Raw genomic sequence first — 14,944 nt, 5'->3', positions numbered from 1 at the left:
TAAACATTTACTAGATGCTGCTCACCATGTCCAATGGGATACATTATAAAAATACATCATCCAAGTCTTTATTTTTGTTATCTATGGAATGGTAACAAGTCAGTAAACACTGTTTCTGTAGGCTAACAGAAGCTGGTGCAGAGGCAAGGCGCTGCCCAGGCCCTCGATGAGCGGGTCTCTGGTGTGATGCATAGACGTCTCGTAACGTCTGTGTGTCAGCTGCTGGGTTCAGAGGTCATGGTGACCAGTATACCTGTGGGCTTGGACCTCAGGTCTGACCACTCCCTGTTCCTGGCTCACAGCTCCTTGATTTTCAAGGCCACCGTGCTCTGCACCACCCCTCCTGAAGAGTGGGCTGGGCAGACACTTGCGCTGGGACTGCCTGGGCCCACTCCTCCCAAGGCGGCCGCACTCCAAGTGCCAGCACAGCCTGGCAGGTCAGAGGGGCCGCCCTGTGTGCTCAGACCATGTGGCATCTTCTATGCCATGCCGAAGAGGTTAAGCTTTACTCTGGAAGTCCGTGTGTCTCAAAGTTTTTTTTCTTTCACAAACCACTTCTGACATCTAATTTCTTCCCCTAGAGTCTTTAGGGGAACCGACACCCCAGGAAAATGCTGTTTGTGTCCAGTGGCCTCACGGATCGCCTGGCACGCTCCTTCTCCTGGGTACCTGCATCCCAGAGCTTGAAGAGCATAACCAGGGCCAGAGAGTTTCCACTGCAGCAGCAAAAATACAAGTACTCAATTCTAGAAAGACCAGTTTGAGAGCTGAGATAATAAAGATGGCAGCAGTCTGCAGCTGCAGGCAGCAAAACCCCTTTGGGGCCCCTGCAGGAACTCAGGCAGATGCTGAGCACACACGGGGCAGCTGGACTGGGGGGGGGCAGGGGGGGAGGGGGAGAGGAGAGTGGGGAACCGAGCTCCGGAGGCAGAGGCTGGTGTCTCTGGGAGGACAGAGCTCTGCTTTGGGTGCAGGACCCACAGGTGCGGGGTCTGCACCTTTATGGTGACAGGGACTGCAGGCAGGGGAGGCCTGCAGGTGGTCGTTAGGAGGCTCAGCAGTGGCTGCTGTTAGTCTTCAGTACTCACACCTGTCCTGGTACAGACAGGAGCACACATGTGAACCCGGAGCTGTGGAGAAAGGTCGGCATACATGTGACTAGAGAAATGTGGCCCATGTGTAAGGATCTGTCACCAATATCCCGCACAGGAGTGCTCTGAGGCAGTGTGCAGTACGATGGACAGGAGACAGGGCAGGCTCAGGGATGCGCTGAGGACAGGCTGGGCTGAGACTGGCTGCAGAACTGAAGAGGGCAGGGCCACACGTGAACACTGGCTGAGGACAGGCACGGCGAGGACCCTTCCCTCACAGGAGCTCGCCCCCCGGGGTCCGCTCTTCCACACATGACGCACGGCTTTGTAAACGTGGGCCGTGCCGTTTCTCTGCTCTGCGTGTTCATGGCTTCCGTCAGTTCTCCCGGGACAGCGGCTACTCCTTTCAAGAGAGCCCTGCCTGTGTAGTCAGAGAACTGAAAGTTATTTCAAAATTAAAAAAAAAACTCTCTTCACGTATTTTTTCTGATTATAAAAGTAGTATAAAATGTCAGCTTTTCTCAGCTTTACTGCTGTGTACTCCAACCATGACATGGTGAGCACGAGCGCTGTGGCACCTGGATGCGCGTCCACACCGCACAGGTTTCCCCTCATCCACTTTCTCACCACGTCCGTCCCCTCAGGCTCCCCTGCTGCTGGGAACGTGCGGTCTCCACTCTCCGTTACACACAGCGCAGGCGCCGACAGTCGAGTTCCATGCTGGAGCCTCAGGCCTGACTCATCCTGGGACGACAGCGAGCTCCCTTCCCCCTTCCCTGCCTGCACCCTGACCTCGGCCTTCTGCTCTCCTTCACAGCAAGTCTGGCCTTTCCAGAAGCCTCCAGAGGGACGTGTGTGGCTCAGCTCAGTCAGCACAGTGCCCTCGAGGTCCACCCGGCTGCTGCAGACGGCAGGCTTCCTTCGAACAGCTGAGTTCCGTCCACTGGACGCACATCACCTTTGCCCACTCCCCGCCGATGCCCTCAAGCAGCTGCCACAGCCCGGCTACGTGAACAGCACAGCAAGGAGAGCGAGCACAGGTTTCGGTTCAAGATTGTGTTCCATTTCCTCTGGTTGGATCAAATGGTAGCTCTATTTTTTAATTTTTTTAAGACCCTCCATACTCTTCTCCACAGTGGTTGCACCAATTTACATTCCCACCAACAGTACAAAAGTGTTCCTTTCTCTCCACACCCTCGTTAATCTTGTTATCTTTTTTAAAAATATTAACTAGCTTGCTTATTTCTGGCTCTTCTGGGCCTTCACTGCAGTGTGTGGGCTCTCTTTAGCTATGGTGCGTGGGCTCAGCAGTTCTGGCGCACGAGCTGAGTTGTCCCGCAGCCCACGCAATCTTCTCAGACCAGGAATCAAACCCGTGTCCCTGTCCTGGCAAGTGGATTCTTATCCACTGAACCACCAGGGAAGTCCTCTTCTTGTCTTTTTGACACTAGCCATGCTGACAAGTTTGACATGAGCGCTCACTGTGGTTTTGATTTGCATTTTCCTGGGACCTAGTGGTGCTGAGCACCCTGTCAGGTACCTATTGGCCACCTGTGTGTCTTCTCTAGGAAAAAACATATTTTCCAACCCTCTGCCATTTATTTTTTACCAGATTGTTTATTTGCTATTGAGCTGTATGAGCCTGTTAAATATTTTGCATATTAACCCCTTATCAGATAAATGGTTTGCGAATATTTTCTTTCCTTCGGTGGCTACTGCTTCCTTTGGCTCATGGCTTCCTGTGCTTTTTTAGTCTGATGTGGTCCCACTCATTTATTTTTGCTTTTGTTGCCTCTGCTCTTGGTGTCAAATGTAAGAAGTCACTGCCAAGACCAGTGTCAGAGAATTTAATTTTTAGGTTTTTCTAAGAGTCTCATGATTATAGGTCTTAGTTCAAGTCTTCATTTTGAGCTGACTTCAGTATATGGTGTAAGACTGTTGTTGTTCAGTCACTAAGTCATGTCCGACTCTTTGCGACCCCATGGACTGCAGCATGCCAGGCTTCCCTGTCCTTCACTATCCCCCAGAGTTTGTTCAAACTCATGCCCATTCAGTCAGTGATGCTATCCAACTATCTCATCCTCTGTTGCTCCGTTCTCCTCCTGCCCTCAGTCCTTCCCAGCATCAGGGTCTTTTCCAGAGTTAGCTGTTCCCAGCAGGTGGCCAAAATACTGGAGCTTCAGCATCAGTCCTTCCAATGAATATTCAGGACTAATTTCCTTTAGGATTGACTGGTTGGATCTCCTTGCAGTCCAAGGGACTCTTAAGAGTCTTCTCCAACACCACAGTTCAAAAGCATCAATTCTTTGGCACTCAGCCTTCTTTATGGTCCAGCTCTCACATCCATATATGACCACTGGAGATAGCCTTGACTAGATGGACCTCTGTTGGCAAAGTGACGTCTCTGCTTTTGAATATGTTGTCTAAGTCTGTCATAGCTTCTCTTTCAAGGAGCAAGCGTCTTTTAATTTCACGGCTGCAGTCACAGTCCACAGTGATTCTGAAGCCCAAGAAAATCACTGTTTCCATTTTCCCCCCATCTACTTGCCATGAAGTAATGGGACTGGATGCCATGACTTTAAGTAAGCTTTTTGAATGCTGAGTTTTAAGCCAGCTTTTTCACTCTCCTCTTTCACCTTCATCAAGAGGCTCTCTAGTTCCTCTTCACTTTCTGCCATTAGGGTGGTATCATCTGCATATCTGAGGTTACTGATATTTCTCTCAGCAGTCTTGATTCCAGTTTGTGATTCATCCAGCCTGGCATTTCGCATGATGTACTCTGCATATAAGTTAAATAAGCAGTGTGTAAGATAAGGGTCCAGATTTTCAAATACAATTTACTGCAGAGCCTGTCCTCCCCCCGTGTGTGTTCTCGGCTCCTCTGTCATCAAGTAATTGGCCTCAGAAGTGCAGGTGTACAGCTGGGCTCTCTATTCTGCTCCATGATCTTTGCGTCTGTTTTTAATGCCAATACCATCCTATTTTGATTACTATCACTTTGTAATACAGTTTAAAATCAAGAACTGTGATACCATACAAAATCTGGAATTGTTTGTTCTATTTATGTAAAAAATGCCATTGGAATTTTGAGCGGGACTACACTGAATCTGTAGATTGCTTTCGGTAGTTTGGACATTTAAATAATGTTCATTATTTCCATCTATGAACATGAAATATCTATTAGTTTGTGTCTTCAATTTCTTTCCTTGATGTCTTATAGCTTTCTGTGTATAGATCTTTCATCTTGGTGACTTATGTTTATTCTTAGATATTTTATTGTTTTTGATGCAACTATTTTTAAAAATTTCTCTGATAGCTCATTATTATTTTCTTTTCTAACTGCTCTGCTCAGGAATTCAGTACTATGTTGAGAAGGAGTGGTCAGAGTGGGTACCCTTACCTTGCTCTTGATCTTAAGAGGAAAAGCTTTCAGCCGTTCACTGCTGAACATATTAGCTTGGGGGGGAGGGGGAAGGTTGTCATATGTGGCCTTTATTGTGTTGAGATGTGTTCCTTCTACGTGCTTTGTTGAAAGCTTTTGTCATGAAAGGGTACTGAATTTTGTCAAGTGCTTTTTCTGCATCTTTTGAGATATTCACATCTTTTACTTTTTCATTCTGTTAAGTGGGTATTTCATTTATTATTTAGTTTACGCATGCTGAGCCCTTTGCATCCCAGGGGTCACCCCGCTTGACGGCGGCGTGCTGCCCTTCACAGTGCCGCTGGGCCGAGTTTGCTGGTGCTGTGCTGAGGGCCACGCTCGTCAGGCACACTGGCCTGTTGTTTCTTTTCCTGTAGTGTCCTTGTTATCAGGGTAATGCTGGCCTAGAAAAATGAGTTTGGAAATGCTCTCTCCTCTTCGGTATTTGGAAGGAGTCTGAGACGGGCTGGCGTTTACTTTTCTTTGAACATTTGGCAGAGCTCACCGGTGGAGCCGTCTGGTCCTGGGCTTTTCCCGTGGCCGCTTTCTTGTTACTGACTCACGCTCCTCATCAGCTACTGGTCTGTTCAGATTTTCAAATTCTTCTTGTTCAGGTTTGCTAGGCTGTATGTTTCTAAGAATTTATGCATTTCTTCTAGGTTAACCAGTTTGTTGGCACGCACTTGCTCACCGTGGTCTCTCGTGAACCTTTGTCTTGCTGTGGTGTCAGCTGTAAACTCTCCTGTTTCATCCGTATGAGGTGCTCTCTCTTCGTTTTAGTCTAGCTATAGCTTGTCAATTGTGTTTATTTTTCCAAAATACCAGCTCTTACTCTCATCAAACTCTTTGAGCGTCTCTCTGGCCCCCACTCATCTGTCGCTGCTCTTGCCTTCCTCCTGCTGCCTCTGGGCTTCGTCTGTTCTCTTTTGAGCTCCTGAGGAAGAAAGTGAGGTTGTTTGAGATTGTTTTTTCTTTTTTTTGCTTTAATGTAAGTGTTCCTTTGTTAGAACTCCTTGTTTTGTATCCTGTAAGTTTTGGTACATTGTATTTCCATTGTCATGTGTTTCAAGACATGTTTGGATTTCTCTTTTAATTTTTCCTTTGACCCATGGGTTGTTCAGAAAAGTACTGTTTGATTTCCATGTATCTTTGATTTTTCTAGTTTTCCTACTGTAACTAATTTCAAAAGTTTCCTCCACATGTGACTGGAAAAGACACTCGATATGATTTTCACCTTAGATTTACCAACTCTGGAGTCACGGCCTGTCCTGGAGCACACCCCACGCAAGCCTGGGAAGGAGGTGCGCTCAGCTGCTGCTGGATGAACTGCTCAGTAGGTCTGCTGGGTCCATCTGGGGGAAAGTGTAGTTTAGGTCCAATGTTCCATTACTGATTTTCTGTTTGGACAGACACCCCCTGTAAAGGGGATGGAGTATAAATCTGCTGTTATTGTACTGCTGTCTGTCTCTCCTTTCGGGTATTACTATCTGCTGGGTGTACTTAGGTGCTCTGATGGCAGACGCACACACATTTGTGACCGTCCTAGTTTCCTGATGAATCAGCCCCCTTATAGTATAACGGGCTGCTTCGTGTTACAGCTTCTGAATTAAAGCCCACTTGCTGAAAAAAGCACAGATTCTCACTCTCTTCTGGTTTCCACATCACGTGGAGCATCTTTCCTCCTCTACTTTCAGCCTGTGTGTCTTAAGACCTGTAGCCTCAACTGGTTCTTTCTTCTAATCCATTCAGCTAATTTGACTTTTAATTGGAGAATTTAGTCCATTTATATTTAAGATAACTTTTGATAAGTAAGCCCAGTTTACTAACTGCCATTTTATTAATTGTTTGCTGGCTCTCCTGTGGTCCCCTGTTCCCCACTGCCCCTCTGGCTGTCTTCCTCTGTGAATGGTGATCTTCCAAGGAGAAATGCTTTCCTTCTTTTCTCTTTATTGTTTGTGCGTCTATCACAGACTTTGCTTTGTGGTCACCATAAAGCATTGTACAGATATAAAGAAAACTCTACTCCTTTACTTCCATCCATTAATGTCTCTGATATCACAATTTAACCTTTTTTATACTGTGTATTCGTTATAATGAGGACTTCCCTGGTGGGTCAGACAATAAAGCATCTGCCTACAATGCGGGAGACGTGGGTTCATTTAGCTGGTTATTCTTTCATATTTTACCCTTTATACTAGAGTCAGGTGGTTAACACCATCATATCACAGTATTAGAGTATTCTGAATCAATAATATACATACCTGTAGCAATACATTATATATTTTCACATTAGTAATATGCTTCTTTTCATTTCAGCTTGAAGAATTTCCAGTGTTTCTTGTAAGGCAGGTCTAGTGGTGAAGAACTCCTATGGCTTTGTTTGTCTTGGAAAGTCTTCATCTAGTCTTCACTTCTGAAGAACAGCTTTGCTAGGTAAAGTATTCTTGGTTGGCAGCTTTTTCATTCAGCACCTAGAATGTATTATTCCACTGTCTCTTGGCCTGCAAAGTTTCTGCTGAGAAATCTGTTGCTGGCCTTATGGGACCTTCCTTGTATGAGCAAAAGGTTTTTGCTTCTTAATGCTTTGAAAATTCTGTCTTTGATTTTAGATAGTTTTATTATACCATTTGATTCAAATGGCGTCTATTTGAAACGAATGGATCATTTACTGGATAACCAGAGAAGGCAATGGCAACCCACTCCAGGAAAATCCCATGGGTGGAGGAGCCTGGTAGGCTGCAGTTCATGGGGTCAGGACGAGTAGAAGACGACTGAGCAACTTCACTTTCACTTTTCACTTTCATGCATTGGAGAAGGAAATGGCAACCCACTCCAGTGTTCTTGCCTGGAGAATCCCAGGGATGGCGGGGCCTGGTGGGCTGCCGTCTATGGGGTCGCACAGAGTCGGACACAACTGAAGTGACTTAGGAGCAGTAGCAGCATTATACTGTGTCTTGAAGATCACCTTGGACTGAAATTTTGGGGTGAAGTATATTAGCTTTATGACTAGGAGGTGCAAATCTCCCCTCAGATTTGGGAAGTTCTCATGCATCATTTCTTTAAAAAGGTCTCTTCCCTTTCTTCTGGGGCTCCAATCATGCATCTACTATTTCTCCTAAAGGCACCACTGGGTTCACATTTCCTCCTTGGTTTTCATTCTTTATTCTCTGTCATCCTCTGACTGGATAATTTCAAAGGCCCCATCTTCTATTTCACAGACCTCTTCTACTTGATTCATTCTGCTACTGATGCTTTCTATGGTATCCTTCAGCTCCAGAATTCATTTGTTATTTTTTATGATTTCTCTCTCTTGGTTGAATTTCTCATTTTGTCTGTGAGTTGTTTTTCTGATTTCATTGAGTTGTGTTTTTGTGCTTTTCTGCAGTTAATTGAACTGCTTAAAATGATATTTTGAATTCTTTATCAGATGAATCACAGATCTCCATGTCTCTGGGGCTGGTTCCTGGAGAACGACTGTGTTTCTTTTCTGATGCCATGCTTTCTTGGTTTTTCAGGTTCCTGCATGTCTTTCATTGCAGTCTTCGCATCAGAGGTAGCAGTCAGCTCCTTCAGGCTGTAGTGACCAGCCTCTTACAAGCGTCCGGTCCTGAATTTCTCGCCCTGGTGCCGGGCTGGAGCATCCACTGGGCTGTGGACTTCAACAAAGGCTCCCCCATCTGTGGGTAGCTGTCTCAGCCAGTGCTCTTCAGGAGTTCCTGGACCACTCCTCGATCCAGAGCTGGGACAGTCTGTGCTGCTATAACCTGAAACACAGGTTGGTGAGATTCCCCCTGGCTGCTTGGTGTACGGTGATGATGACAGAACCAAGTCAAATAGGACCATAGCCAGGACTGTGGTTGGCAAATCAGCAGTCAGGATGTGAGCCTATCTTCTCCAAACAGCTCTCTTGTCCTCAGGCGGCTCTGACTTGGACAGATGCCAAACTGTGGGTGCAGGAGGGATAGAGCGAGGGCCCCTTGTTCAGACTCCTCTGACAGCCTGCACCCTAGTGCCCTCTGAGGACACACAACGATGCCCAGCGTCTCAATCTGCTTCAGAAGGTCAGGAGGCAGTGCAGGCGGGTGGAAGAGAAACTGTGTTTTTAGGGTTTCAAGCAATTCTTAGGACTCAACTGAGGCTCTCAGATTTGGACTTGAAAACACCCCTGCAAACACCAATGCCTCTCTGGTCTGAGGAGGAGCACAAATAAAGGACTACCTGAGCCACGAGCTGTGAGAAAGGTCCAAAACTGGGGAAAACATGCACAGTTTCCAGGCCATATTATCCCAAGTTTGGTTTCTAGCACAGATACCATCAGTCAAGCAGGCAGGCTGGGCTCTCAGCCCGCTTCTATGCTATGCTCCACTACTGTGCAGCCCCAGGCAAGTCAGGTCCCTCTCAGAGCCCAGGTTCGGCCCCTCTGTGGGGGAGGGAGCGGTCCAGATGGTCCCAGAACTGGACTGATTTGAAAAGGAAAGAGGAGTAAAAACAGGACACATCTGGGACTCACAGAAGCCCTGTCCTGCCAACATTCATTCTGCAGGAGATCTTCGTCAGAAATTTCCGAGTGACACAGTGAACAGGTAACTGCTGTTTGGGACTTCTACCCTGAGCAACTTTCTCTTAAGACAGGTCTGCTTGCTCTAAGGTGGCATACTCACCCCCAGATGGCTCTCACTGCGGAGATTCGAACTGATGGGGGTTGTGTCTCATGAAGACCACTAACCGTTGCCTGAAGAAACTGCTGGATCAATTCAGGGGACATAGCAACAGTAAAGCGACTGGCAGCCCAGAGGGCCCGGCCCAGGAGGAAAGGAGACACTGGGGAGGAGAGAGAGCAGTCAGGGGCAGGGCACGGCACACTCCAGCTACGCGCCTCTCCTCCCAACCCCCACGCCTCGGCGTGCTGCAACAGGGGCACTGCCTCACACACACGCAGCTCATCAACAGGAGCAGGAGGACTGGAAAAGACAGAAGCAAATGTGTGACCTATGGCACAGAACCTAAAGCAGTCTCCCAGATTCCCAAGGTACATTCTGAACATTCCTAGACTAAAAAGACATCCTAGCCCTGACCCCACCCCAGCTCTCGCCATTCCTCATGCACTGCTAACCAGCTCTCTTGAAGCTTCTCCATGGCCAGGTTTTCCCTACTCTTGGACCAACTGGAATATTACAAATTACATCTCTATCATTCTCTTATTTAAAATGTCAATAAATTCCACAGCTTACGAAATAAAGTCCCTTGGATCAGTGCCTCTGGCATCACCTCCAATTCCTCTCTGTGCCTCCAGACTCAGGCATGCAGCCCACCCTAGCTGTCATCTTATGTTGCCATTTCTGTGCTTGGCTTTTAAGCCAACACACTCACCTCTCCTTGCATTATCTAACTGATCTCTTGGGCTGAAGTAATCCTAATTGTCTCTGAGCCACTTTAATCTCACGTCATCAGCTTTCTAACATGAACTATATATATATATATATATTCAAATATATATATATACTGATATTCCAGCCACGGGGATAAGGATTACTATGCCCTGCCTGTTATTAGGATATTTGAGAATAGAGACTATACTTATTTAGCTGTCACAGGGCTTAACCTTGTTACCTGTACAATAAACATTAGTTGATGGGACCTATTCAACAGAACCTACCAAACTGTGCCAGATAATTACATAATAAATCACATAACGGAGAGTAACAATTCTCAAAATATGGTCCTAGAACTTACAAAAGTGAAACATTTTTGTAGCAAAACTAAGACAACGCTCGACTGTTTCAGTCTCACTCCCTGTGGAGTACACAGTGGTTTTCCAAAGGTTACATGACGTGTCACCAGGGCTCTGACAGCTAATGGGATGTATGCTTGCAATTCTTATGTTCTGAAAGCTTCTCAGTTTTAATTTCTAGTATGTTAAATACTGTCACATGTGACAAAAAAATCTCCTTGGGGTCACTGATAATTTTTAAAGGTGTAGAAGGGGTCCCGGGACCAAAGAGTTTGAGAATGGCTCGTATAGAAAAGCTTCGCTACGGCAAATTCTGGAAACAATATGCTGGTGGGTGTGAGAGACTCAGCACTGCCACCAGCGTGTAATCACACTGCGCGTCAGGGGCCAGGCGCTGCGGGATGGAGGGCGTGTGACAAGCTTCCACGCGCACACGTACATTCCAGCAGAAGAGACAGAAACATTCACCAAGCTCAACAGACTGCACACGTGGTAACTGCAGAACAAAAAGGAGTCTCCTCAGTGGGTCTGAGATCACGACACTCAACTGCTTAGTTCTATGACCTGTGACTCAGAATGAGAGAGGACCTAATTACCTCATTAGAGACAGCGGGGAAGAGTCTCCAATGGCTTAAGCTACCCAAAGGGCGAACTTAGGACAAGGACACAGGACAGTGCACTGGCATGGCAGGAGCAATGAGGGCCCCACGACTTAGGCTCAGACAGGAAGCCGAGACTGAGCTGGGGTGTGGCTCTCAGGAGGCTGCTGTCCTGCGGCCACAGCCCTGTGCCCTGAGGAATGGGCTCCATGCAGTCGAGGCGATTCCTTTTAGGGCTAGCAGTGATCACGGACGTGAGAACAGAACACTTTAATTATCTAGTTAGAATAGTTTTAGAGAGAACAGATAGTTTGAGAAAACTGACGGGAAGCAAACAGAGAGGATGAGCCTGACACAGACTGCCTGAGGGTACAGGGGGCTCTGCATTTACAACTCCTGCCAGAGTGCTCCCTGCACAGCAGCCACACTTGCGTCCTGTTCAGACGCCAAACACCACCCCAGGCAGTGGGCGTGAACCCGGGGGGCAGACGTGGGAGAGTGGCAAGGAATGAGCAGTGAGGCCGCCCCAGACTCAGAGCTCCTGACATCTGAGGCAAGGTCCCTGGGCAGTGCAGAGTTAAAGGAGCCCCAGCTCCAGGCTGCAGGAAGAATTCCACCCCAAGGTTTACCTAAGTGAACAACAGAGCTGAGACCCCCAGAATCCTGCTGTGCTGAAACACACCTGAGAGGTTGAGGTCTGCAAGGACGACGCCGGTCAGGAAGCCGTGCATGTCGAAGGGGATCCTGCCGCTCTTCACGCTGTCGGTGACAATGGACTTCACCGAGCCCAGGGCCAGCATGCAGGCCTCGTGGACCTTCCACCTGCCAAAGGGACCCCATGGCCAGAGGGAAAGGCACTTCAGCAAGCCTGATCCTGAAGGGCACTGAGCTACTCTTCCAATCTAAGCCTATATCTGAAAACAGTATAATTTAACAGTAACAGGTTTTTCTAACTAAAAACAAAGCAAAAGCCCTTCCTTTCCAGGCTTTTTAAAAAGGAATAAAATAAAAGCATTGAACCAACTATTTTAAGGAAAAACTGCTTTAGAACAGGTGATTCAAAGCCAGGATGCCTGCCCTTACCCGCCGCCCAGAGGGTGCCCCCACGAGGTGGCCCGCTGCCCCCTCTCACCAGTGCTCGGCACCGTTGCTCTTGGTCTGCTCAGCCTCCTGTAAGTGCCGAGCGGCCGCGGCGGCCAATGCGGCCGCGCTCTCATTCTGGAAATCAGAGGCCACAGCCTAGGATGAGAGGAGAGGTGCCAACGAATATTTCTGTGCAAATTAAAACCATAAACTGCATTGCTGTGCATGTGGCTAATGTGATTAGATACATTCATAATGCAATCCCGAGCTGCGTGAAGGTCTCTAAGTTAAAGCAGCACCCGTCTCTGCAGAGGCTGAGCTCTCTAAAGCTTACAGAATGGATGGCTACATTCTGCAGAGCATCAGGGGTCAATGAGAGACACAGCTGTGGACAGCAATGGACCAGGTATTTATCTCTGGGAGGTCAACTTGGAAAAGCAAGGCTAATCTACTAAGTGACATGCCGTGGCCCTCCTGAGGTGCCTTAGAAACACCAAAGGACAACGGATTGCCCACCAACAATGAAACGGGAATAAGTGTATCACCAGACAGGCAGCAGCTTCTCCACAGACCTCAGGTAGAGACAGCTCTGTGCTCCGGTCAGAGCCACAGGAGACGGGCAGCCACCGGGACGTTCACCTTGCAGCAATCGAAGCTTTTCAAATCTGCCAGCCTCTAGTCTGTGCTACACACAGACCCTTGCTGAAGACTGAACTAAACCGAAGAGTTCCTGATTCAAACACCCTCTCCCATTAGAACACGCCCTGCACAATTCTTTCATCAATATTGGCATGTAAATCAGAACCAGACCAAGGACTTTAGAATTCCTGCATCTCAGACTTCACTTGAGATGCTCTGTGTTAGTTGCTCAGTCACCTCTGACTCTTTGTGACCCCATGGACTGTGGCCCACTAGGCTCCTCCGTCCATGGAATTCTCCAGGCAAGAAGACTGGAATGGGTTGCCATTCCCTTCTCAGGGGATCTTCCTGACCCAGGGATTGAACCCAGGCCTCCTGCGGGCTTGCAGGCAGATTCTTTACCATCTGAGCTGCTCTGTTACCCACCCCAGTCTAAGGTAAAGCTGCCCAAAACCAGTGCTGAGCAAAGGCTCGAGGGAGGTCTAGAACAAAGAGGAGAAGCCGACGCCGTCAGGACCCCGGTGACCGGGCATCGGGGCAGCCCTCTCACCAGCAGCAGGTCCTGGGCCGCGATCCTGACGGTGTAGGAGAAGGTATCGTCGTCCTCGTCTTCCACAAACTGCTGGGGGTTGGCGGTCCACACTTTGATCTGAAAGAACGATGCAGTCAGCTCTGTGAGGCTCCCTCTTCACGGGAAGATTCCAACCTTCTGTTTTTATCTTGAACAGAATGCTACTCTTTCTGATGCAAAGAAGTAAACCCTTTTACCAAGCCACGCAGCTACGGCCGCTGTGGAAGGCGGCTGACTGCCGGCCCCTCCTACTGCCAGTCGGCTGTGACCCCAACAGGCCAATTTGCTGAGTCTAGTGGGTCTGATGGAAATCCAAGGTGAAAATCACGTCAATTCCTAGGACACAGTGGCATTACCATATTTTTAACGCTCTCTTCTGGTCTAATGACTCTGACCAGGCTAAGGATCTGAACGCTGTGTCTCACTATCTACAGAGAAAGACCAGGCTCTTCTTGCTATCACACCCTTGGTTAGGGGTCCCCTACAGATACCAAAGTGGGAGTATTCTACAAGTCCAACTACCTACCACAGAAGCCGATAAACCCTAGCACCCAGGGACTTGGCAAGATGATGTGAATGAAATCACAGCTTTCCTAGAACTTCCGGGCATGCTGCTCTTCAGGCGTCAGTTTTAGGGATTAGCAGACGCCGGGCCCAGGCCCCGCACTGAGGCTGCACTGCACTTGCGTGCCGCTCACTGAGAGGCTGGTACCTGCTCCTCGGTGATCTGCATGTAGAGGATGATGTAGTAGATCAACTCAGGCAGGGCCTTCTTGACAGTACTTTTGAATTTGCTGTTTTCCAGGAGAGCGTGGACAAACTCAAAAATGCTAAAGACGAGGTTTTCAAAGCCCAGGACTTCACCTACAGGAAGCACGTGAGAGAAGCTCTTAGTGGCAAGAAGACAGAAAGATGCACAGATGCTGGGAAGATCTACACCACCTCTGTGAGAGGGGTCAGTTAAAGCACTCGCGGGAATGGAAGAGGCCCGGGGGGTCAAAGAAGGGAATTTCAGGTACTAGGCACTCTTTGGTTTTTCCAGCACAAAAAAACAGGGAATTCCCTGGTGGCCCAGTGGTTAGGACTTTGGGCTTTCACTGCTGAGGGCCTGGGTTCAATCCCTCGTTGGGGAATTAAGATCCTGGAAGTCACGCAGTGGAACCAAAAGAAAGAAAGAAGAATCTGAAACACTGAATATATTTTCCACTGAGAAATTCCATGATTTCATAAGACTTATGCAAATGCTGACGAGGAACAGATGACAGATTTTCAATTTTTGTTTCCCCACATCTAATCCACTGACAGGAAACTCAATGAGAACATTCTCAAGAGAGCAAAGCCTCTAATTTCCTGCCTTTGTCCTGGCTCTTCCTGGCTCCCTTCTCCACTACGAGGTATATGACCAAATGCGCTACATACCATCGGAGTCCACAGGGTCCTCTACTTCCTCTGTGTAGTTGACTTCTGTCCTCACGTAAGTATGATGAAGAGTAAAGAAACAGAATTTGCAGTCTGCTTTGCACACATTCTACAAGGGGACATGACACACTCCAACACTACGGGTAGATACTTTAAGAAAGCGGAACCACGTGAATGTGAGGCCCGAGGTTCTAGACCCCCAACTATAGGGGTGGCAGGTCCCTGCCCTCTCCCAGAAAGGATATAAGGCTGCACTTTCAGTCAGGGTGTTCCAAACAATGGGCAGAATTTGCTGCATGGAGGACACCATGTGCTTTGGGAAGTTTTTCACCAGGGCTGTCACTGCCTGAGAAGTTATAGGAAAAAACCCGAGAGTTACAAGAGAAATGG

The 14,944-nt window shown here is 48.0% G+C and overlaps 1 protein-coding gene and 1 long non-coding RNA gene across 2 annotated transcripts in view; both read right to left on the bottom strand.

Moving 5' to 3' along the window:
• The window catches only part of IPO9 (importin 9), a 39,386-nt gene that overhangs the window by 9,000 nt on the left and 15,442 nt on the right, over positions 1–14,944 (bottom strand). Inside the window, exons 8-14 of the mRNA XM_025285237.3 lie at positions 14,800–14,900; positions 14,555–14,613; positions 13,848–13,999; positions 13,115–13,213; positions 11,975–12,081; positions 11,525–11,664; positions 9,174–9,333 (exon numbers count right to left, since the gene is read on the bottom strand). Of these exons, the coding sequence (XP_025141022.1) occupies positions 9,174–9,333; positions 11,525–11,664; positions 11,975–12,081; positions 13,115–13,213; positions 13,848–13,999; positions 14,555–14,613; positions 14,800–14,900 (818 nt within the window). The remainder of the gene's footprint in view (positions 1–9,173; positions 9,334–11,524; positions 11,665–11,974; positions 12,082–13,114; positions 13,214–13,847; positions 14,000–14,554; positions 14,614–14,799; positions 14,901–14,944) is intronic.
• Positions 5,327–7,312, bottom strand: LOC123333606. The gene is made up of 2 exons (XR_006550974.1): positions 6,774–7,312; positions 5,327–5,446 (listed from the first exon to the last, which is right to left on the bottom strand). It is a non-coding gene; the product is annotated as an uncharacterized LOC123333606 (long non-coding RNA).

This window comes from Bubalus bubalis, chromosome 5 (assembly GCF_019923935.1).
Source record: "Bubalus bubalis isolate 160015118507 breed Murrah chromosome 5, NDDB_SH_1, whole genome shotgun sequence".
In the NCBI taxonomy this organism is placed as follows: domain Eukaryota; kingdom Metazoa; phylum Chordata; class Mammalia; order Artiodactyla; family Bovidae; genus Bubalus; species Bubalus bubalis.
The sequence above is the reverse complement of the archived record's forward strand: the minus strand, read 5'-3'. Positions and strand labels throughout refer to the sequence as shown.